This window comes from Nicotiana sylvestris, chromosome 10 (assembly GCF_000393655.2).
Source record: "Nicotiana sylvestris chromosome 10, ASM39365v2, whole genome shotgun sequence".
In the NCBI taxonomy this organism is placed as follows: Eukaryota; Viridiplantae; Streptophyta; class Magnoliopsida; order Solanales; family Solanaceae; genus Nicotiana; species Nicotiana sylvestris.
In genome coordinates this window covers 52,340,858-52,367,150 of record NC_091066.1, presented here as the reverse complement: position 1 = coordinate 52,367,150, position 26,293 = coordinate 52,340,858, and the positions used below count along the sequence as shown (strand labels likewise).

General features: G+C 37.4%; 2 protein-coding genes across 2 annotated transcripts; one reads left to right on the top strand and one right to left on the bottom strand.

Moving 5' to 3' along the window:
- Window positions 1–11,702: 11,702 nt before the first annotated feature.
- LOC104243829 (ethylene-responsive transcription factor RAP2-4-like) lies at window positions 11,703–13,682 on the top strand. Its single transcript, XM_009799092.2, has one exon. It carries the CDS (start codon window positions 12,297–12,299, stop codon window positions 13,368–13,370), a length of 1,074 nt encoding a protein of 357 aa, XP_009797394.1. The 5' UTR covers window positions 11,703–12,296; the 3' UTR covers window positions 13,371–13,682.
- Window positions 13,683–19,541: 5,859 nt separating this feature from the next.
- LOC138879330 (uncharacterized) lies at window positions 19,542–20,108 on the bottom strand. The gene is made up of 2 exons (XM_070158938.1): window positions 19,965–20,108; window positions 19,542–19,901 (listed from the first exon to the last, which is right to left on the bottom strand). The coding sequence occupies exons 1-2, from the start codon at window positions 20,106–20,108 to the stop codon at window positions 19,542–19,544; spliced, it is 504 nt and encodes a 167-aa protein (XP_070015039.1).
- Between the last annotated feature and the right edge of the window lie 6,185 nt (window positions 20,109–26,293).

Sequence of the window (26,293 nt, the reverse complement as noted above, 5' to 3'; positions counted from 1 at the left end):
AATGATGGAGAAAAGGGTTAAAATAAGGAAAATAACGTGGGGTTTGGTTTATTACTGTTGGAATAATCCATGTCAGCTTTTTTAATAATCCTCATGTGCTAAACATCTGTGATTCCCACGCAAGGTGGCCCATGTATTTTTTGTGTCTAAGTAACACAGTAATAACCTGTTATAGGGTTCAAATGAAACAGACTCAAGATAAAGTGTCATGGTGAAAAGGAAAGACAAGTTTAATGGCCTGCCGATGCCGATGTATTCTGCCAAAATAAATAACTCATCGAAAAGCTAATGATGAGCAACACATGCATTTTAATTTCGTTAAACTTGTGGTTAGGAGCTAATGAAGATGTTAATATTATCTCTAATCATTTCATTAATTAAAAAATAATCACTTCTTATGTTGTTGTTGTTGGTGATCTCTCGTTGAAAGACTCAATCAAACCCCATTTATTTATTTATCATTAAGTATAATACTTACAATCGTGCCACTAAATTGAAGCCAATGCTAAAAACAAAAGTTGAAATACCAAATAGTTGCATCTTGAATTGGACCATTTCCATTTTCCACAAGCCCCTCCACTGCCCTCAAACACTATCATGTGACTACCCCATGATTGTTTGCAATTAAATTACTACAAAACGATTTGACTATTGCTTATTTATTGTATCATAAATTCATGTATATACATTGTACTAGCCTATTAAATTTAGAATTTCTGACATCTGTCTTTTTCTAAATATAATATTCACGTACTTCTTCCAACCTCATTGACACAGCCCTTATATTATTGTCTTCGGCAAATTTCTTTTAAAATTTATCCTTCGGTGGCATAATTTGGATAATTTTTACTGGTTTATTTTCAATTTCAATTTCCTTCTTGAAAAATAACTTCTTAGGAAAAGATTGCGACAGAGTGTACGAGTTACACATATACCTGTGATGATTTTGTATACCTCCGTATCAATGTAGGTGGTAAATAAGAGGAGTTAAACTTAAATCATTTAGAATAGAATTATCTTGATAAATCTCTTAAAATCTAAAACAAAATTTAGTTTAAGAACATAGTGGACTAAGGGATTGGTTGGTTACCCCGATAAGGATATTAATTTCGAGATAGAATATGATATTGTATTTAGAAAGAATTACAAGAAAATACACATGACTTCACACCATAATAAAAAATGGCCAATGATTTTAAGTTTTACCCAACCTAGCCTATATTGTATATATTTTGGAAGCACTAGCAAATTCAAAATTTGTGTTCTTACAACCATTGCTTCTAAAAGCTATGGAGTTAAATATGTGTTATCACAATCATTGCTTTCACTCTCTCTTCTTCTCACATCTTCTACATATGTTTCAAAAGGCCATCTGCCATTGCTGCTTCTTACCATGTGTCACCTGGTTGCAATGTAAGAAAATTGAAGAGTAAAACTCCACCATTAAACCATTCAAAGCTTTGCTTTCGAAAATAGGATTTTTTTGAGTTTGTTAGTTATTTGGATTGGGTATCGTTCCAATCGATTGAAAATATCAAAAGGAGTTCAAAATTTATATTTGAAGTGATTTGGAGTAGATTTGAGCAAGATTTGAGTTAAATTTTAGAAAAGACGCAAGGAAGAAGTCGAAGTCAGTTTTTTGTATAATTATGTATAATCTTGTATAATAGTGTATATGAGTATATAAACACATCTTACACCCTATTATACATTTTTATACACCTTTATACAAGCATCTGTAAATGAACATCTTCCATAATTTTCAGTTGCAATTCTTGTTCAAAACAAGTCCAAATCTCCATTAAATGACTTCAAATTTTATATACAACCCCCTTATACTATTTCTAACAAGTCTAAATAACACTCACTTCAAATTTCTCACAAATTCAAATTCGAAATTTAAACCCACATGTTTAAGCTTGTTAAAAATTTAATTTTCACCATCCAAATGGATTTGGTTTGTTGAACTAATATTTGGGTCACAGTTACCGATTCGAAAATTAACTTAAAAGCTTGAGCAATCTTTTTTAAAAATTAAATAGTAATTTCTAGAATCTATTGGAGTTGGATGTTGAATTTTAGCCTATTATTTTTGGGCTAGTTGGTTGTAAACTGAAATATGGGCTATAAAATTGAAAAGCACGGAGCTCAGTTGTTCTTATGTGAAATTTTCCCTTGTATTTATCCTATGTTTGGTTATAGGTATTAACTAATGACGAGATTTATCTTATACCAAAATAATAAAATTAACTATCCCATATAAAAGTGAGATAGTTAATCCCATAGAGTATCCTTGTCTATCACAATTGAACCTTGCGACCCCTAAAGGTTTAATATAGGTAGTACCAATCAAAAAGGCAGCCCGGTGCACTAAGCTCCCGCTATGGACACGGCCCAGGAAAGGCTGGATCATAAAGGTCTATTGTACGCAGCTTTATCATATATTTATGTAAGGGGTAGTTTCCACGACTCGATAAGTAGTACCAATCGACGGATAAAATTTGTTATTGGTGGAATAAGACACATACGTACTATTCGTTGTTTGACCAAAAAGTGTAAAACTTTTTGTTAAAGTAATTAAATAAAAAGATAATGGGTTAATTCTAGTTAAAAATAATAAACTTGGATCTAAAACAGGTTTAAGCAAATAACATGGGGGCCATGTGAAAATGGATTCAATGCATCATACATTAAATGTTATGGTTACTAATAGAGTGAGGATAATGATAAGAAATAAATAGAATAAATGGCACTAAATGCAAATAAGGAGGAAGATTTACCCAATATTGAATGAAGTTTGTTCGCATCCTCGAGCGAAGTTTGTTCTTCCTCGATTGCTCAAAAGTTCCTTCAGATATCCTTGGTGAAGCATGTTCGCGACCTCTTTCTTGAGAGCGATGCAGTCCTCGGTTTTGTGGCCTCGTTTCTGATGGAACTCGCTAGGGCGTTTGACTTTCTGGTGTTTGGGTCAGACTTTATCTTCTACACCCATTTCACTTTTGGGCCGAGTTTCTCTAGGGCGCAGACTATTTCTGAGGGAGAAGCACAGAAATTGTGAGCAGATAAAAGTGGAGGCATACCTCTTTCGCTTCGGTGAGTCCCTGTTGACGGCCTGGATGGGCTGTCGCCATGACGGGGAGGTGGTATGATGGCAACTCTGACATATGGTTGATGTCTTTCACGGTTGAGTCGCGGGCCTGCATGGTCCTTTTTGTTGTCATTTCTTCGGTCTCTCCTGGATTCCATCTGGACTGAGGTCATCCGTTGAGTTGGCCCGTTGAGGTCGTCCTCATCAACTCGCACTTCGGCACAGTAAGCGTTGTGTATCTCGTCCCAAGTGGTTGGGGGATATTTCATGAGTCAGCTTAACAATTTTTTGGTCGCCTTTGAACCATTCCTATTTAACCCGTTCTAGAAAGTTGCTACTACCATTCCCTCTGACACATTTGGTAAGGTCATCCTCACACGGTTTAATTGCGCGAGGAAATCTATTAGTCCCTCACCGAGTGATTGTTTGATGGAAAATATGTCATTCACCTTCGCCTCTACTTTATTAGCCTCGGCATGGGCAGTCACAAACTTGTCGGCATTTCCTCAAACGTTTCAATTGAGTGTGCGGGCAGCTGTGAATACCAAGTTAGTGCTCCCCCAGTGAGGGTTTTGCCAAACTTCTTCAGTAATATGGAGGACACTTGTTCTTTGGCGAGATCGTTGTCTTTTACTACGGTGACATAGTGGGTCACATGATCCTCAGGGTCCGTCGTGCCATCGTATATTTTCAAGTACGATGGTATTTTGAAGGTTTTAGATATGGCCTGTGGTACAGCTTCTTCACTGTACGGTTGCTTAACGAGCTGGCCGACATCCCTTTTTGGTAAGAGTTTTGGGGCGCCTGGTATTTTGTCTACCATTTCTTGATGCTTTTCATTTAGTCACGAAGCATTTTATTCTCATTCTTCATTTCCTCCATCTTCCTCAAAATGGTTGTGAAGGTGTCATTACCTACATCACTAACGTCGTGAATAATACCTGTCACAAGAGAAGGGTCGTGCTGCTCGTCTGTCACTGGTGTGATGCAGACTCTCGCAGTTTCTCTATTCGTCCTTTGGGCGGGCTTGTTGAGAATGCTGGTCAGCGTGTATGTCAACCATGCCTCGAGCAGCCTTTTCACTACTGGTGGTGCCTCTTCCGTTGTGGATGTAAAGGCCCATTTACCGTGCGAGGTTGTAATGCTACCATGAGGAGGGGGCGAACTATTTCGCCAGGGAGAGGTATTTGGTGTTACGTCCTCACCCTCCGTTTCATCGACTTCGTTGACTGTGTTAAGGAGGTTAGTGGTGAGGTCGGCTATTACTTTCCTTTTTTCCTCTCCATTACTTGCCATGTTAAATTTGTGTGCACAAGGAAGTGTTGTGTTTTTTTGTTGCGTTTTTTTGTTATAAATCTAGAGGAAACCAAAATTTTAACTAGAAAGTCCCAACAGACGATGCCAAATTGTTTGAGCACAAAGTGTAAAACTCTTTGTTAAACTAATTAAATAAAAGAACAAGGGGCTAATTCTAGTTAAATATAATAACCTTGGATATAAAACAGATTTAAGCAAATAAGTATGGGGGTCATGTGAAAATGGATTCAATGCATTATACATCAAATGTTATGGTTACTAATAGAGTGAGGATAATGATAAGCAATAAATACAATAAATGACACTAAATGTAAACAAGTAGGAAGATTCGCCCAATATTAAATGAGGTGAAAGATTTATTCTTTCTACAATGATAAATGACAAGAATATGAGAGAATATGGGGTACTTTCTCGGTAAATATCGAATCTTTCTCAGAAAGTTATTTTTTATATTTATCTAGAAAGCTTACTATTCAAAAGTGTTCTTATCATATGGAATATTACATGCCTTTTGCTATCTCTTAAACTATTTATACGGGATATTCCCAAAGAAACCTAAGAAGGTACAAATAGAGGGAATAGAATATTCTCTTTGAAAGTTCCTACGCTATACTAGACGTTGTTTTTGTCTGTGCTGCTAGACCTCGGCCTGATGAACCACTCAACGGCTTATTTTATTGATCACTAATCGACCTCAGCCAAACCGCCCGTATTGATAATTTCTTTAGTTCGATTTTTACCCATACATTTGTATAGTTTGAAGGTGAGACGTAATTAATTGCAATTAAGTTATTTTAAAACAAACATAATACTTTTTGAAAATCAAATAAAGAAAAGCATGTTATAAATATATTATATTATGGATGTTCATTTAGTACTCCGTTGTAAATAAGCTTCCTCAAGAAGCTTATTCATATGGGACTCCACCGTAAATATGTTTATCTACTTAGTACTCTATTGGAAATAAGTTTCCTGAAGAAGCTTATCACTTCGGTACCTCGGTTATGGATAAACATTACCCCCAGTAGAAGATTATCCACACCGGGTATAACAAGCTTATCCTTTCAGTACCCAGTTATGGATAAACATTACCCCCGGTAGAAGATTATCCACACCGGGTATAATAAGCTTATCCTTTCAGTATCCAGCTATGGATAAATATTATCCCCGGTAGAAGATTATCCATACTGGGTATAATAAGCTTATCCTTTCAGTACCCAGTTATGGATAAACATTACCCCCGGTAGAAGATTATCCATACCGGGTATAATAAGCTTATCCTTTCAGTACCCAGTTATGGATAAACATTATCCCCGGTAGAAGATTATCCATACCGGGTATAATAAGCTTATCTTTTCAGTACTCCGTTATGGATAAACATTGCTCTCAGTAGAAGATTATCCATATCTGGTATAGTAGCAGCTTACACAGCAGCTTCCTTTCTTCTATAAATAGAAGAGATTTCAGTTCATTATGTACATCAGTTTGAATTCGAATAATATAACAGTTTCTCTCTATACTTGTCTTTACTTTACAGTCTTTATTTTATAACACGTTATCAGCACGAGACTCTGACATCTCGAGCAAATACTTTGAAAGTATTAGAGGTAAGAACTTTCTTTTCCTAAATAATGTCAAATCTTTCTAAACTTGAATTTGTAGCCCTGGATATATCGGGCAAAAGCTACATGTCTTGGGTGCTTGATGCTGAAATTCATCTTGATGCGATGGGTCTGGCAGACACCATCAAGGATAAAAATCAGGCATCAAACCAAGACCGTGCCAAAGCAATGATATTCCTACGCCATCACCTTGATGAGGGCCTGAAAATGGAATATCTCACTATTAAAGATCCAGTCATACTGTGGAATAATTTGAAAGATAGATATGACCACCTGAAGATGGTCGTTCTTCCACAGGCACGTTATGATTGGACTCATCTAAGGCTACAAGATTTTAAATCTATCAGTGAGTATAATTCTGCTATGTTCAGAATTATTTCCCAATTAAAATTATGTGGTGATAATATTACTGATCATGATATGTTGGAGAAAACTTTCACCACTTTTCATGCCTCGAATATGCTCCTGCAGCAGCAATATCGAGAGATGGGATTTAAAAAGTATTCTGAACTTATCTCACATCTTCTTATAGCAGAGCAACATAATGGACTATTAATGAAAAAACATGAAAGCCGACCTATTGGTTCTTGTCCATTCCTTGAAGTGAATGAGACGAACTTCCACCAAGCTAAACGTGGAAGAGGTCGTGGCCCCAGTCGTGGTCATGGCCGTGGTCGGGGAAGAAACCCCAATCATGGTAATAATAATGTACCAAAGAAGCCTCCTCACCACCAGCAGTGGAAAAGGAAGGAACAAAAGCATGAAGCGGTGCAAGCGCCAAATGCAAAAAATGCATGTTATAGATGTGGAGGAAAAGAGCACTGGTCACGTACCTGTCATACGCCAAAGCACCTGGTTGAGCTTTATCAAGCCTCCCTGAAGAAGACAGAGAAAAATGCTGAAGCAAATTTTATTTCTGAAGATAATTTAGACTTCATGCATTTGGATGTAGCTGATTACTTTGCACTCCCAGAAGGAGAAACAAGTCATGTAATCGGTAGTGAATCTGTAGAAATGTAAATATTTTAATTTTTGTTGTTTGTAATAGATAGTATGGTTATGTAATTGTTGTACATAAATAAAAGTTATGCTTTGATAATGATGTTTACTATAATATATTTTATTTATGTTATTTTGAAGAATATGGATAACCCTCAAATTATGTTTGGATCAAAGACAAATCATGAAGATATTTGTGTTATTGATAGTGGAACAACTCATGCCATATTCAACGATCAGAAATACTTTTCTTATTTGCATAAGGAAAAAGCAAATGTTTCAACAATTTCTGGTAATATAAGTTTGATTGAAGGCTCCGGAAGAGCCATAATATTTCTGTCTAAGGGAACAAAACTTATTATAGACAATGCATTGTTCTCCTCCAAGTCCCGAAGAAACTTGTTGAGTTTTATAGATATCCGCCGAAATGGGTATCATGTTGAGACAATAGATGAAATGAACAGGGAATATCTTTGTATTACAAAGAATATTTCTGGCCAGAAATGCATTGTAGAAAAGTTACCAACTTTATCTTCTGGCTTATACTATTCAAAAATTAGTACAATTGAAGCACACTCTATCGTAAACCAGAAGTTTACGGATTCAAATACTTTTGTGCTTTGGCATGACCGTTTGGGCCATCCCGGATCAATAATGATGAGACGAATTACTGAAAATTTGAGTGGGCATCCATTAAAGAACCTGAAGATTCTTGCAAATGACGAATTTTCTTGTGATGCTTGTTATCAAGGAAAAATGATCACTAGACCATCACCAATGAAGGTTGGTATTGAATCCCCTGCCTTTTTAGAGCGTATACATGGGGATATATGTGGACCTATTCACCCACCAAGTGGGTTGTTTAGATATTTTATGGTCCTAATAGATGCATCTTCAAGATGGTCTCATGTGTGCCTACTATCATCTCGCAACCTGGCGTTTGCAAAGCTATTAGCCCAAATAATTCGATTAAGGGCACAATTCCCAGATTATCCTATAAAGGCCATTCGCCTTGATAATGTTGGAGAATTCTCATCTCAAGCTTTTGATGATTATTGTCTATCAGTTGGGATAAAAGTTGAACATCCTGTAACTTATGTTCATACTCAAAATGGTTTTGCAGAGTCATTTATTAAACGCCTGCAATTGATAGCAAGACCACTACTTATGAAAACAAAATTGTCCACTACTATTTGGGGCCATGCTATCTTGCATGCAGTATCACTTATCCGTCTCAGACCGACACATTATAATAAATATTCTCCGTCACAATTAGTTTTTGGTCATGAACCAAATATTGCCCATCTACAAATTTTTGGATGTGATGTATATGTGCCAGTAGCACCACCACAACGTAGTAAGATGGGACCACAGAGAAGGATAGGAATATATGTTGGGTTTGAATCACCCTCTATTATTCGCTATCTTGAACCATTGACATGAGATTTATTTACTGCTCGATTTGCAGATTGTCGGTTTGATGAAACAAATTTCTCACAATTAGGGGGAGAGAAAAAGGAAATCAAAAGAGAAATTGTGTGGAAAGTTTCATCATTATCTCACTTTGATCCCCGTACCCCTATATGTAATCAGGAGGTCCAGAAGATCATCCATTTACAGAATATAGCAAATCAAATGCCAGACGCATTTACTGATTTGAAAAGGATAACTAAGTCACATATCCCAGCAGAGAATGTGCCTATCCGAATTGATGTCCCAGTAGGACCATCTACTAGCATGAGAGCTAGTGAACCTAAAGCACGCCTGAAGCGTGGTAGGCCTTTGGGTTCTAAGGATCGAAATCCTCGAAAAAGAAAATCGACAAATGATCAAAACGATACTATGAAGGGATCTCCTGAAGAGACCCAAAATCTGATTAGTTCTGAGATTCCTGAAGAAATCAATGAACCCGAAGCTCATGTGAGTGAGGAACTTTTAATAAGTTCGAACGGTGATGGGATTAATTTAAATCGATTTGAAATAGTGGTGGATAATATTTTTGCATATAATGTTGCACTTAATATTATGCAAGATAGTGAGGATCTTGAACCTCGATCTGTCGAAGAATGTCGACAAAGATCTGATTGGCCAAAATGGCAAGAGGCAATTCAATCGGAATTGAAGTCACTTGCTAAAAGAGAGGTCTTTGGACCAGTAGTCCAAACACCTGCTGGTATAAAACCAGTTGGTCATAAATGGGTTTTTGTGCGAAAAAGGAATGATAAAAATGAAGTTGAAAGATACAAAGCTCGCCTTGTTGCACAAGGATTCTCACAACGACCTGGAGTCGATTTTGATGAAACATATTCACCTGTTATGGATGCCATAACATTTCGATATCTCATCAGTTTAGCACTACATGAAAAGCTTGAAATACATCTAATGGATGTAGTTACAGCTTATCTGTACGGTTCACTTGATAATGAAATTTATATGAAAATCCCTGAAGGATTTAAAATGCCTGAAGCAAAATCTCAGGGAATGTATTCAATCAGATTACAAAGATCTTTGTACGGTTTAAAGCAATCTGGGCGCATGTGGTATAATCGCCTTAGTGAATATTTGCTGAAAGAAGGTTACATAAATGATGTTATTTGTCCATGTATTTTTATAAAGAAAATGGCATCAGAATTTGTTATACTTGCTGTTTATGTTGATGACATAAATCTTGTTGGAACTCCAGAAGAGCTCCAAAAGGCAATTGAATATCTTAAGAAAGAATTTGAGATGAAAGATCTTGGAAAGACAAAACTTTGTCTTGGTCTGCAAATTGAACATTTAGCAGACGGGATCTTTATCCATCAATCTGCCTATACAGAAAGGGTCTTAAAACGCTTTTACATGGACAAAGCGCACCCATTGAGTACACCAATGGTTGTTCGATCACTTGAAGTGAATAAGGATTTGTTCCGACCTCCAGAAGAGGACGAGGAACTCCTTGGTCCCGAAGTACCCTATCTCAGTGCAATTGGTGCACTAATGTATCTTGCTAATGCTACAAGGTCTGACATAGCATTTTCTGTTAATTTACTAGCAAGATATAGTTCTTCTCCTACACGGAGACATTAGAACGAGATTAAGCATATATTGCGATATTTAAAGGGAACTCTTGATATGGGTTTGTTTTATGCTAACAAAGATAGTGCAGATCTTGTCGGTTATGCAAATGTAGGTTATTTATCTGATCCCCATAAATCTCGATCTCAAACCGGTTACGTATTTACATATGGAGGTACTGTCATATCATGGCGCTCCACAAAGCAATCTATTGTTGCTACTTCTTCAAATCACGCTGAGATAATAGCTATTCATGAAGCAAGTAGGGAATGCGCATGGTTGAGATCAATAATTCATTTTATTCGAGAAAAATGTGGTTTGGAATGTGAGAAAAGACCCACAATTTTATACGAAGACAATGCTACATGCATAGCCCAATTGAAGGGAGGATTTATAAAAGGAGATAGAACGAAGCACATTTCACCAAAATTATTCTACACACACGATCTTCAGAAAAGTGGTGACATTGATGTGCAACAAATCCGTTCAAGTGATAATCCAGCAGATTTATTCACTAAATCTTTGCCAACTTCAACTTTTGAGAAGATGGTATACAAGATTGGAATGCGGAGACTCAAATATTTGAAACAAGGTTTTCATCAGGGGGAGTAAAATACGCGATGCACTCTTTTTCCCTTACTAAGGTTTTTTCCATGGGGTTTTCCTTATAAGGTTTTTAATGAGGCACCTAGCAATGCGTCTTACTAAATATGTGTACTCTTTTTCCTTCACTGGGATTTTTTCCCACGTGGTTTTTCCTAGTAAGGTTTTAATGAGGCACATTATCTTTTAATGAACATCCAAGGGGGAGTGTTATAAATATATTATATTATGGATGTTCATTTAGTACTCCGTTGTAAATAAGCTTCCTGAAGAAGCTTATCCATATGAGACTCCACCGTAAATATGTTTATCTATTTAGTACTCTATTGGAAATAAGCTTCCTGAAGAAGCTTATCATTTCGGTACCCGGTTATGGATAAACATTATCCCCAGTAGAAGATTATCCATACCGGGTATAATAAGCTTATTCTTTCAGTATCCAGTTATGGATAAACATTATCCCCGGTAGAAGATTATCCATACCGAATATAATAAGCTTATCTTTTCAGTACTCCGTTATGAATAAACATTGCTCTCAGTAGAAGATTATCCATATCTGGTATAGTAGCAGCTTACACAACAACTTCCTTTCTTCTATAAATAGAAGAAATTTCAGTTCATTATGTACATTAATTTGAATTGGAATAATATATCAGTTTCTCTATAGTTGTCTTTGCTTTGTAACAAAGCCATAAATTTTGGCAGGGAAATACAACGAAACAAAAGAAAAAGAAAAGACGAATAGAATTAACGGTCAATAAACGCTCAATAGAATCATCGAGAGAGAGAGTTGAACGAAAACTGACAGGTGTAAGCTACCAAATGCAGGTGTCATTAGACATTCCAGATGTCATCATATTATTGGCTCAAGTCCTAGTTTGGTGAATGCTTCCTAAATCAAAGACCGGTAGATAGAAAAGAATTAAACGCACAAGGAGAGCGTGACAACCGAGGATGGTTAAAGGTGTAAAAACAAGGGGCGAAAAGGCTATAAAAGGAGACATATGAGAAGATAAAGGCCACAAAATAAAAAAGAGTGAGGCTGAGAGAGAGAGATACATACGCATCTATTTCTCACTTCTGCACACACTTACACACAAAATTAAAAATTCTTCAAAAAACTTAAGTTTTCGTTAGGGTAATCTTTGTTTTTATTTTCTTCCCCCTTCTGTATCATCCCGTTTCTTTAATCCCTTTCTGTAAGCAATCTGTCTTTCAAGAAGGTTTTATGAGTTTGTGTTTTTGAGGTTTTTGAATTTGTAAAAAATTGGAGAAAATGCAAACTTAAATGATTTTTTCTTAAAAGCTAGGTGTTTTCAGAAACGAGATTCAAGATTTTCAGTAAATTTGTAGAGTTCATTATTCATTCTTTGTTTTTAATATTTTCAGCTTTAGAGGGCTTATTAGTTGTCCCTTCTAAGGTTGATTTCTTGTAACCACAGGAAAAAAGGGGTTGTTATTTGAAGACCTCTTTGTATCCACTTATCTTTTTGTATTTTCACTATTTGTTGGTTTATTATTCTTGGTAATCAATCACCTTTTCTTTTATTTGATAAGAAACAGGTTGATCTTTTAATTCTTTTTTTATTAAATTTGTGTGAATTTTAGGTATGGCAGCTACAACGGATTTTTGGACTAGTACACTTTTAGATCTTAACTCATCAAACTCTTTGCAGGGTGGTGGTGAGCTGATGGAAGCACTTGCACCTTTTATCAAAAGTGCTTCCCCTATTAATTATCCTTCTATTTCACCTTCTCCTTTTTCTTCTTTCTCTTTTCCATCTACAAATTCTCAATCTTTTCCTATTACTACCACTACTTCTTCTACTTCTACTTCATATCCCTATGATTCATTTTCTTTAACATCTCAGCCCAATATGAGCTATGATGGTTGCTCCACTTCCACAACCATAAACCCTACTTTTTCACAAGGATTTTTGGGTTTCGAAATGGAGCAACCGGGCTCAATTGGGTTGGATCAATTAACACAAGCGCAGGTTCACCAGATCCAAGCCCAAATCTACCTCCAAAACAACCACCACCAACAACAAATTATGTCATCAGCTGCCACTTTCCAAGATTCTTTGACACATCAGCATAACCATCATGCTTCTCTTTTGAGCCCAAAGCCGGTTTCGATGAAGCAATCGGGCTGGCCACCCAAACCCCCAAAGCTTTACCGTGGTGTTAGACAACGCCACTGGGGAAAATGGGTGGCAGAGATCCGACTGCCCAAGAACCGGACCCGACTTTGGCTTGGCACCTTTGACACTGCTGAGGAGGCCGCCTTGGCTTATGACAAGGCGGCCTATAAACTCAGGGGCGACTTTGCTCGTCTGAATTTCCCTCACCTCCGCCATAGCGGCTCGTTAATTGGGGGCGAATTCGGTGAGTACAAGCCACTTCACTCCTCAGTAGACGCTAAGCTACAAGCCATTTGTCAAGACTTAGCTCAAGGGAAGAGCATTGACACTAAAAAGAAGCGGAAAGTGTCTTCCAAGAAAGAGGAAAGCAAGCCGGCAGAAGTTGGGTCAGAAAGTGATGGGTCGGGTTCCTGTTCGGGTTTTGGATCGGGCGGGTCATCGCCCATTTCTGACTTGACGTTCACGGAGTTTGCAGATGAGGATTCTATTTGGGACATGTGTTCGGAGAAATTCATGTTGCAGAAGTATCCATCTCATTAGATTGATTGGGCTTCTCTACTATAATTTAGTCAAATTTAGAAACTGGTATAATGTAATCTTTGTAATTTTTTGTTTATAGATGTTTGTTGATAGGATTAGGGGACAGCCATTGCAATGAGTTTTTGGTAATTGCCTGGTTAGCCCTTAGATTTATTGGGAAAATCCTGTTATTTTAGTCCTTTTTTTTCCTTTAAGCTTTTATAGGTAGGATCCAAACAGGCCAGCTGGTGTTTTTTGTCTAAGCTAGGCCAGTGGATTTGGTGCTTTTTATATGTTGTATTTTTGCTTTGTATTCATAGTTTTCTGTGCTCATCTTTCAGTATTTGTGATTCATATTCTATTTTGACAAGTAAAATCTTCAAGTTTAGCCAATTTAGAGATACAATAGATAAAGTACAAAATTTTTAGCCTAGAGCCGCTAAAATTTACCTTTTATGTTGTTGTTGAGCTCCTGCAAAATGTTTTATTGGATTTACGAAAAACAAATTTCATTCTTAAAGAGTTGTGGTTTTGATATTTGGAAAAGTTAATTCCCCCCCCCCCCCCCCAAAAGAAGTGGCGTTTGACTTTGCTTTTGGTTTAATTATTGAATATTAGGTCATGGAAATGCATTTGGGAAATGATTTTCCAAGTTAAACTCTATTGCATTCTTTTTTTGCACTGCCATATATTCATATCCATTAATCAAATAGTGAAAGTAACCTGATGTTACCTTCTCTTTGCTTATTATTTACGAGTTAATCCCCATTTCAAAAATTGAAAAAAGACAAAAAGAAAGAAAGGTGCCGATAACTTTTCAAACCTTGAAGCAAATTTGTTTGATAGAGATAGAGATAACTTCCACTACTTGACAAGTGTTTAGGCCTTAGTTATGCTTGCAAATAGCTGCCAACTTGTTCCGAGTAAAGCAATAAAATCAGCTGGCAACCATCTACTCTTAATTGCTTTCACAAACATTAAATAAAAAGAAGAAAAACAGAACAGAAACAAAAATAAGTATACAAAAAGTTACTATCTTAGGAGTTACACTAAGAATGTCATTGGTCGTCTATTGATGCATGGCTTTACCTTCTAGTTTTACTATACCAGCCATCTATTTCGTATTTCGTATTCTGTATTTCATATCTCTTATATATTGTTGTTATTTTTATTATGCATTTTTATGGTACTAATATATCATCTCCTATTGTTTTTTTTTAGCCGAGGGTCTCCTGGAAACAGCCTCTCTAACCTTCGGGGTAGGGGTAAGGTCTGCGTACATATTACCCTCCCCAGACCCCACTTGTGAGATTATACTGAATCGTTGTTGTTGTTGTTTTGTATCCAATGTTTATTGGTACAGATTAAATTTAAGTTTATACTGAGTAAGCTCAGTAAGAGAGCTAAAGCATTTCTTATCAAAATGTTTTGCATTTCTAGAGCTCAAATTTAACATATTTAGTTAAAATTCAGGGATCCAAATTCAGAGGCGGACCTGCATTGCATATAGAGAGGTCAAAGGACCCCGTTAGTCTCGGCAAAACCCGGAAGAAGAGGTTTTGTTGGGCGCTTAAATTCCCTTGTTTGTTGGATGATTTGGGTTCGAGTCCCACCTTCAACTTTTTTAGTTCATTGAATACAATGTACTTGCTTTATGTACGTAATAATATACTTAATAACAAATTGTTTTAATTTTTTCTTTATTCTTTTTCTTTTGAATTCAATTATAGTTTAGTTCTAACTTCTAATACATAATAGTTAACTAGTATCTATGAACATGCGTTACGGGTTAATAATGACACGTGATGATTTAAATATTTATTTATATGAAGGAACAATAAAATTTAATTAATGAGAGAAATTTTATGTATAATAATACAGCAATCATCTAAACGTCGAAAGATATTATTACATTAGCATAATACATGAATTTAAAATAAAAGGACAACATCAAAACTTACACAAATGATCAATTTTGTCATATTAGTTAGATAATTACGTATTATAGTTTAAAAGTATTTAATGTGATGGTATCTTAACGAACACTTCTTTGTGGACAACTGTCACGACCCGAAATTCCCTTCTTCAGGACCGTGATGGCACCTAACATTTCACTTGCTAGGCAAGCCAACGTTAGAGGAATCTTAAAGCCAACTTTAGCCAATTTCAATAACAGAAACAATTAGGCTAAACAGAAACTAAAACTCAATTATGGAATAACATAAAACCCATAATATCTGATACAATTCGGATCTAGAGTCACGATTTACGAGCTTCTAAGATTTACTACAAACAAAGTCTGAAAGAAAATACAATTCTTCTCAAAGAAAGGAAATAGTAAAATAAAGAAACTGGGAAGGGACTCCAAGGTATGTGGACGCCAGCAGACCTACCTCGAGTCTCCAAACAAGAAAATCCAAACTACTCCAACTCACGAACAGCTAAGGCCGACACCAAAATCTGCACAAGAAGTGCAAAGTATAGTATGAATACAACCGACCCCATATACTCGTAAGTATCGAGCCTAACCTCGACGAAGTAGTAACGAGGCTATGGCAAGACACTTACATAATAAACCTATACAATTAATAGTATATGTACAAGATAACGACAAATAAAAGCTATACAGGTAATATCGGGAGGGGGGACATGCAAAAGGGGATACAAGATACGAGAGATACAACGGAATGATAACCAAAACAGTCAATATGTATTTAACCAGTAAAAACAATTAAGCACAAGGAAGAAAGATTGCACGACATCACCCTTCGTGCTTTTATTACTCAACCTCACAATGAAACGATGATAATGCACAACATCACACTTCGTGATTTTACACTCACTCACTGTATAAATCAATAGAAATGACACAACATCACCCTTCGTGCATTAACTCACATAACATGGCACAACATCACCCTTCGTGCATTAATACTCTCCCTTACCACATAACAATGAACAAGTAATAATAGAGAGATAGGAACAACAAGTATAAGCCTTACTTCAACAACAGTTCCACAATACCAATCTCAACTCGGAATCAATACTCAATTATCACCAAAGCTCATAATCATGATAAAAACGATCAATTTAACAATTAACTAGTCCAAACATGGATAATATGATCAAGGAAAGCAATAATTACAAAGAACAAGTCCTATAAGCATGTTATAACCCAACAACAACGCATAAGTACTCGTCACCTCACATATACATTGTACCCAATATCTAAACACATAGCATATAGACAAATAAGTCCTAATCCCTCAAGCCAAGGTTAACCACGACACTTATCTTACTCCAAAGACCAAACTCAAAGCTCAACCACGGCTTTGCCTTTCGAACAAGCCTCCAAATCAATAGAATCTAGAAAATTACCAACCAAACGATTCATATTAAGCCTTAGAAACTACCCACGATTGCGAAGAATTCAATTTAGGTCATTATTGAAAAAGTAAAAAAAAGTCAACTTCTGGGCCTGCTTGGTCCAAACCCGAAATTCGGACCAAAACCCGATTACCCATTCACCCCCGAGACGGTTATGTAATTTATTTTGGAATCCGACCTCAATTTGAGGTCTAAATCCCTATTTTACAAAAATCGCAAATTCTACCCAAAACCCCAAATTTTCACCATGAAAACACAAGATTTTTGGTTGAAATCTAAGGAAATGTAGTGAAAGATTGAAAGAAACTAGTTTAGAATCACTTACCAATGATTTGGGAAAGAAAAGTTCTTTGAAAAATCGCCTCTAGGGTTTTCTTGTTTTGAAAATTTGAAGAATGAGCAAAAATCTCGTCTAAGTCCCATTTGATCAGTTGCAGATGTCGCATTTGCGACCTGGGCTCGCAAATGCGAAGATTTCACATCTCTACTTTCATCGCATTTGTGATGAATTGTTTGCAAATACGAACACTAACCCTTCGCAAATGCGACCACTTGATCGCATTTGCGATCACTGCCCCCTTCTGTCGCAAATACGAAGTATATTTCGCAAATGCGAACATAAGGTGGCCCAGATACTCTTCGCAAATGCGATGAGTAGCTCGCAAATGTGAACCCATCAGAGGTTGCAAATGCGATGCCAGATCTCGCAAATGCGACAGCTGAGGCCTGAACCAGAACATAAGCTCCAGAAACATTTCGAAGTCCAATTATCACTCCGTAACCTATCCGAAACTCACCCGAGCCCTTGGGACTCTAAACCAAATATGCACACAAGTCTACAAATATCATACGAATTTGTTCGCGCGATCAAATTGCCAAAAGATACCTAGAACTACGAATTGAAAACCAAACCAAATGAAATTTTTAAGAAAACTTTGAAACTTCTATTTTCACAACTGGACGTCCGAATCACGTCAAACTAACTATGTTTCTTACCGAATTCGACAGGCAAGTCATAAATATAGTATTGGACCTATATCGAATTCCGGAACCAAAATACGGACCCGATATCCATAAGGCAACCATTGGTCAAACATTTCCAAATCATTAAGCCTTTAACTTTCAAATTTCAACAAAGTCCGATAACTCCGGCTAAGGACTTACGAATTCGATTTCAAGCATACGCCCAAGACTCAAATCACGATACGGACCCACCGGTACCGTTAAAATAAGAATCCGGGTCTGTTTGCTCAAAACACTGATCGAAGTCAACTCAAATGAATTTTAAGGTAAAAATTTCATATTTTCTCAGTTTTTAACATAAAACTTTTCGAAGATATGCCCCGACTATGCACGCAAATCAAGGAGGACTAAAATAAGGTATTTAAGGCTTTGAAATATGGAATTAGGTTTTAAAACATAAGATGAACTATCGGGTAATTACATTCTCTACCTCTAAAATAGCTGGTCGTCCTCGAACAGACATAGAAAAGTACCTGGACTGGGAAAAAGGTGGGGATATCTACTCCGCATGTCTGACTCGGACTCCCACATAGATGCCTTGACGGGCTTACCTCTCCACTGCACTTGAACTAAAGGATAACTCTGCGACCTCAACTGACGAACCTGCCGGCTAGAATAACCACTGGCTCCTCCTCATAAGTCAAATCCTTGTCCAACTGGATAAAACTAAAATTTAACACGTGGAATGGATCGTCGTGATACTTCTGGAGCACGGATACATGGAATACTGGATGAATTATTGATAAGCTAAGTGGCAATGCAAGCTTGTAAACCACCTCACCCACTCTCTGAAGAATCTCAAAAGGCTTGATATACCTAAGGCTCAACTTGCCCTTCTTTCCAAACCTCATCACACCCTTTATGGGTGATACCTGGAGCAATACTCTCTCTCCGACGATGAATGCAACATCACGAACTCTACGGTCGGTATAACTCTTCTGCCTGGACTGAGCCGTGCAAAGTTGATCCTGGATAATCTTGACCTTATCTAAAGCATCCTGTACCAAATTTGTACCCAACAACCGAGCCTCCCCCGGCTCGAACCATCCGACCGGCGATCGGCACTGCCTCTCATATAATGCCTCATAGGGAGCCATCTCAATGCTCGATTGGTAGTTGTTGTTGTAGGCAAACTCCGCAAGTGGTAAGAACTAATCCCAAGAACCTCCAAAGTCTATAACACAAGTGCAGAGCATATCCTCCAATATTTGAATAGTGCGCTCGGACTGTCCGTCCATCTGAGGATGAAATGATGTGCTCAACTCAACCTGCATGCCCAACTCACGCTGTACTGCCCTCTAGAAGTGCGAGTTGAGCTACGTAGCTCGATCAGAAATGAAAAAACACGGGCACACCGTGAAGACAGACGATCTCGCAGATGTAAATCTCTGCCAACCGCTCTGAAAAATAGGTAATTGACGCAGGAATGAAATGCACTGACTTGATCAGCCTATCCACAATGACCCAAACTGCATCGAACTTCTTCTGAGTCCGTGGGAGTCCAAAAACGAAATCAATAGTGATATGCTCCCACTTCCACTCAGGAATCTCTAACTTCTGAAGCAAACCACTAGGTCTCTGATGCTCATACTTTACCTGCTGACAATTTAGACACCGAGCTACATATGCAACTATATCTTTCTTTATCCTCCTCCACCAATAATGCTGTTGCAGGTTCTAATATATCTTGGCGGCACCCGAATGAATAAAATACCGAGAACTGTGATCCTCCTCAAGAATCAACTCACAAAGTCCATATACATTAGGCACATAAACACAACCCTACATCCTCAAAACTCCATCATCTCCAACAGTAACCTGGTTGGCATCACCGTGCTGCACCGTGTCCCTAAAGACAAGCAAATGAGGATCATCATACTGCCGCTCCCTAATGCACTCAAACAATGAAGACCGAACGACTGTACAAGCTAGAACATGACTGGGCTCAGAAACATCCAACCTCATGAACTGATTGGCCAATTCCTGAACATCTAATGCAAGCGGTATCTCGCCAACTGGAATGTACGCAAGGCTGTCAATACTCACTGACTTCCTACTCAAAGCATCGACCACCACGTTGGCCTTCATGGGATGATATAAGATGGTGATATCATAGTTTTTCAATAGCTCCAACCACCTTCTCTGTCTCAAATTGAGTTTCTTTTATTTGAACAAATACAGCAAGATCCAATGATCCGTGAATACCTCACACGATACGCCATAAAGATAGTGCCTCCAAATCTTCAACGCATGAACAATGGCTGTCAGCTCTAATTCATGAACAAGGTAATTCTTCTTGTGAACCTTCAACTGCTGTGAAGCATATGCAATTACCTTTCCATCTTGCATCAATACCGCAATAAGTCCAATACGAGATGCATCACAATATACCGTATAATATCTTGAACCTATGGGCAACAACAACACTGGCGCCGTAGCCAAAGCAGTCTTGAGTTTCTGAAAGCTCGCCTCACACTCGTCCGACCATCTGAACGGGGCACTCTTATGGGTAAACCTGGTCAACGGGCTGCTATATATGAGAACCCCTCCACAAACTGATGGTAATAACCCGCCAAACCCAAGAAGCTCCTGATCTCTGTGGCTGAAGTGGGCCTAGGCTAGTTCTGAACTGCCTCAATCTTCTTAGGATCCACCTGAATGCCCTCTGTTGATACAACGTGCCCCAAGAAAGCGACAGAGCTCAACCAAAACTCGCATTTTGAAAACTTAGCATATAACTGGTTGTCTCTCAGAGTTTGAAGTACAAGCCGAAGATGCTGCTCACGCTCCGCTCGGCTGCGGGAGTAGATCAAGATATTATTAATAAACACAATCATAAAGGAAACCAGATAGGGCCTTATCACCCGGTTCCTCAAATCCATAAATACTGTCGGGGTATTTGTCAGCCAAATAACATCACCAAAAACTCATAATGCCCATATCGAGTCCGAAAAGCTGTCTTAGGGAAATCGGATGCCCTAATCCTCAACTGATGGTAGGGATGGTCATCGGTCGGTTCGGTTCGGTTATGAATATTATCGGTTTTGCCTATCGGTTATCGTTTTATAAATATGATAAACCGATAAGCAAACCGATAAAATATTGGTTATCGGTTATCGGTTAATCGGCTATTGATCATTATCGGTTCGATTATCGGTTTATCCGATAAGGTAAAACTAAAATTAAGAGTGCTGATATTATGATATATATTACCATGGCCTTTGCCAAAGCTCACAGAGGCTAAGTCAAGCAATTGATGGAAAGAGACGAAAAATTATTTACTGCATTTCAGTATTTTGATAAAGATGGCAGTGGGTACGTACTATGTGTATATCCTACACACATGAGAAATCATATATAAACACACATGGCAGTGGGTACGTACTATGATCATCAACTACACATTAACCCAAATGGAACACAATGCAGAGGTAACTAATTTACAACAAGATATCCCACTCACCAAACAACTAGAGAATCCAATGCCACTTTAGGATTTGGTAGCAAACCAGCAACTAAAACCAAAATCTGAAAGTACCACATCTCCAAACACAACATTACAGATGAAGCAGCTGACAACTTAAGGAAATCCCACAGCCCAGAAAATGCTTGCAGAACATGTTATCTGTTGGTTTCAACTAACAGGCCAACGATAAGCTATAAGCATTAATTCTGTGCAACATAAAACAGAATAACAATACAAAGTAATAGTTATAAAACAGATTCTCTGCAACATAGAAACGACACTTCAACTAATAGTTCAACACTTCAAGTAATAATTCAATACTACAAACAATCCAAACTTCAAAGTAATAGTTCAAACACATTAATAACAATACAAAGTAGGAGCAACCTTTAGATTAACAAGTCCAAAGTCCAAACATAATACTAATAGTTCAAATTCAAGTAAACAACACAACAACTACTCAATCCTTATAGGCTTCAAACACATTAATAACAATGCAAAGTAGTAGCAACCTTAGGATTAACAAGTCCAAAGTCCAAACATAATACATAAAACAAGATGACAATAACTACATCTTACTTTCCACCATCCATCATCACCTTCTTCAATCCTTTCATAGTGACTCCAAACATGTGAGATAGCTTTGAGACCACAAAGTCGAGGCATGGTTACACCTATTAAACATAAAAAGAAAATATATTAAGTCAAGTAATATTTGTAATCATACTATGTGTTATATAAGTTGAATAATTAACTTACCAAAGTTTTAACTTACAACTATCTAAGATTGTACACATCATCATCGCAGGGTTCGTTTCCAAGATTGGCAAAATCTATGAGAATATATATTAACAAGTCAAACAACAAAAATATTAAATAAACTATTTATAAAAATAATATACAATCAAACAAATTAAAATATTGCTACCTTGTTCTAGTTGCTCGAGAACATCTAAATCTTCCTCAACACTTACAGGTAATGGCTCACTTCGAAGCCAATCTTGAAGGCACACTAGAACTTCCACCAATTTAGGAGTCAATGAACTCCTAAATGAATCAAGAATACGCCCTCCAATGCTAAATGTACATTCAGATGCAATACTTGAAATAGGAATAGATAACACATCCCGAACCATCTCAGCAAGAATGGGGAATCTAGTTGAGTTTACTTACCACCAAAGCAATATATTACCGTCTGCTATTTCATTTTCAACTTCTTCTGTAAGATATTTTACCAATTCTGATTTAGAATCTGAACCTCCAATCCCAGCTTTATGTCTTTTTAGTTCTTCAAAGAAAGAACCAAAAGATCCAGTTGAAGTTTCTATTGTGTCCAATGAAGAGTTAGATAAACATGAAGAAGGACGACAACCTTTATCTTTTGAATGAGACTTTACATACTCATCAAACAATAAAGTCATGTATGTATGCACTGCCTTTGCGATAATTGGCCCTTTCTCTTCGAACATCTTCGCAAGTGCAAAACTAACAAAATCAAACTTGTACCGAGGATCCAAAACACATGAAATGAAAATCATTTTGTTTATTTTTTCTGGATCACCCCAATACTTATCAAATTTCTCCTTCATCTTCTTTGCCATTGAACCCAAAAGTACATCTTCATTTAATATCAATTGTTTCAAGTAAACAGCAACTTCATAAAATTCAAAAAAATGATGATTTGATGTAACATAAAGTGAGCCAAATACCTTTACAGTAAGCTTATAAAAGATTTCAAGAAATTTTGTCAATTTCTTTACATCCTCCCAATCACTACTCAAAAGTGTACCTGCAGAACTTCCATCCACAATATCAACAAACTCAAGATGACGTGACAAGCCAATATCATGATCATCATATTCTAAAATTACACTCTCATATTCAATAGCCCTGTTCAACATTAAGTATGTAGAATTTCACCTTGTAGGAATATCCAAACATAAAGATTTCCTAACTAGATTTCCTTCATCACAACATTCGTGAAACTTTTTTCACCTAGCAGGAGACTGCCTGATATATCTCACTGCTTGCCTAATACATTCAATAGATACAATTGATTCTTTTATACCATCTTGAACAACAAGATTCATAATATGAGCAATACACCTCATGTGAAGGTGCTTACCATTCATGGAATTGGTCCCCCATTTAGTTAACTTCTTAGAAAGCTCCTTCACCGTTACATCATTTGAACTAGCATTATCAACTGTGACAGTGAAATCTTTTGTAACTCCCACTATTTCAAACAATTAACAATACTATTTGCCATATCTTCACCCCTATGACTAGAAATTGGACAAAACTTGATAATTCTTTTAATTCTTTTATGCATTTTCAATTCACTATCAATCCAATGAACCGTAATACACATATAATTTATTCGTTGTAAGGAAGTCCAAGTATTAGTGGTAAGGCAAACTCTCTAATCTTTAAAAAGCTTCACCAAATTACATTTTTCCTCATTGAAAAGATCAAAACAGTCCCGAGTCACAGTTCTACGTGAAGGAATTCGAAAAAAGGTTGTGCAACTTTCATAAAATTCATAACCTTCCTTTTCAACAAAGCTGAAAGGAAGTTCATCAACGATCACCATACGACAAAAAGCCTTCCTACATTGTTCTTGATTAAATTTCTAAGGAACAACAGCTACATCACCCTTATTACCCCCCAGAATAGGTTTAAAGCCTATTTTTGATTGACTTTTTGCAACATCTAAAAGCATTTTTGTACAATTGGCCATATGTGTAAGGAGTGATTTCGTACCATTATCTTTTGAATCGGAAAAATATTCTCTTTTGCAATGTTTACAAACATCCTTTTATTTCCTTTCGGATCAATAATTTGGTCAAAATGTTCCCATGCAACAGACCTCTTTTTTCTTTGTCTCTTTACTTTCAATTGAACTGATTGAGATTGTGATGTCGCATTTGAATTAGAAGCTCCACTTTCACTATTCACCTTATCAATCATGATATTTTCAGCCATGCTTTTGTGTCACTATAAGTTTGATTTAAAATAAATCAAGCAGGGAGACAACAAAATCTTAAAATGAAACACATATAACTACAGATTTAGAAAATCATTCAAGTAAATATACTTAACTAGAAACATATTGTAAAGAGACAAAGGCCACTATTGCCTTCTGTTGCATAATGAACACTTGCAATATTAATAGCAAGACTTTGGCATTGGGATAAAGTTAAGAGAATCAATTTTGCTCCTTTCTATCTCGTGGGACAATGTTAACTTAATGTACAAAACTAGCACCTTGTGAGGAAGGATGGGTTAATTCTGTCACATTTTAGGGAAACCATTTTTCGAGCTTCATAAAAAAGGAAATATACAAAAATTGATTTCTAAGGGAAGCCTAAATCATTGTTTCTAAGATACCAAACTAAGACGAATTCAGAAATGGGATATGAAACACTGACCTTAGTGCAATGCTCTGCCAGAAAAAGATAATAGAAAACTGAGTCTTAACGGGCTCAACCGTGGGGGTGTGAGCCATGAGGCGGAGAACTGGTGAGGGCTTGAGCCGTGTGGCCGGTAGCGGACTGGCGGAGAACTAGTGAGGTTTGAGGACTGAGGACTGAGTGTGAGGGTGACAGGGAGTGAGGCGGAGAAAGAACTGAGAAATAGAAATTGAACCATGTATATGAAACCCTAGTATGTATATACTTAAGGGTAAACTAGTAAATTAGTAAATCCTTATTGGGCTATCGATTTACCCAATAACATAATTGCTAAATCGAGCCCGGACTGATAACCCAATAATAATAAAAATTTACCCGTTACCGAACCGTTAACTCAATAACCCAATACCGATAACCCAATAAGTAATTAACGGTTCGAGTTATTGTTTTTACCCGATATATGCCCACCCTTAATTGATGGTAGCCACACCTCAAATCGATCTTTGAAAACACATTGGCACCCTGAAGTTGATCAAATAAGTCATCAATCCTCGACAATGGATACTTGTTCTTAATAGTGACTCTGTTCAATTGCTGGTAATCTGTGCACATCCTCATGGATCCATCTTTCTTCTTCACAAACAACACGGGCGCACCCCAGGGCGAGACACTAGGTCTAATAAAGCCCTTATCAAGCAAATCTTGCAACTTTTCCTTTAATTATTCCAACTCTGGCGGGGCCATATGGTATGGCGGAATAGAAATGGGCTGAGTGCCAAGGACCAAATCAATATAGAAGTCAATATCCCTATCGGGTGCATCCCTGGAAGGTATACAAGAAACACCTCTGGAAACTCATGGACAATTGGTACTAAATCCATAGAAGGAACCTCTGCACTAGAATCGCAGATATAAGCCAGATAAGCTAGACACCCCTTCTCAGCCATACGCTGAGCCTTCATGTAAGAGATAACCCAACTGGTAAAATGTATAGGAGTCTCTCTCCACCCTAATCGAGGAAACCCCGGCAAGGCTAAGGTCACCGTCTTGGCATGACAATCCAACATAGCGTGATAAGGTGACAACCAATTCATACCCAAAATAATGTCAAAGTCTACCGTATCGAGAAGTAGAAGATTTACACTAGTCTCAAGACTCTGAATAGTAACCACACATGAACTATAAACATGATCTACAATAATAGCATCCCCCACAGGTACTGACACATACACAGAAGAACTCAAAGAATCACAGAGGCACAACCAAATATGAAGCAAAATAGGATGACACGTAGGAATAAGTAGAACCCGGATCAAATAGAACTGAAGCATCTCTACTACAAAACTGAAACATTACCAGTAATAACGGCGTCAGATGACTCAGCCTCTAGCCTGGCTCGAAAAGAATAGCATCGGGGCTGGGCCTCACCCTCTAAACTACATCTCTAGGACGACCCCTAGCTGACTGGCCTCGACCTCTAGTGGCCTGACATCCACCTCTAACTGCGTGGCCTCCACCTCTAACTATATGACCCCTACCTCTAACTGGCTGGGTGGGCGGTAAAGCACCCGGTGCCAGGATCATGGCACGAGAACCCTGATGCTGTGAACTGCTCGACGCCCGAGGGCAAAACCTAGCAATGTGTCTCAGATCAC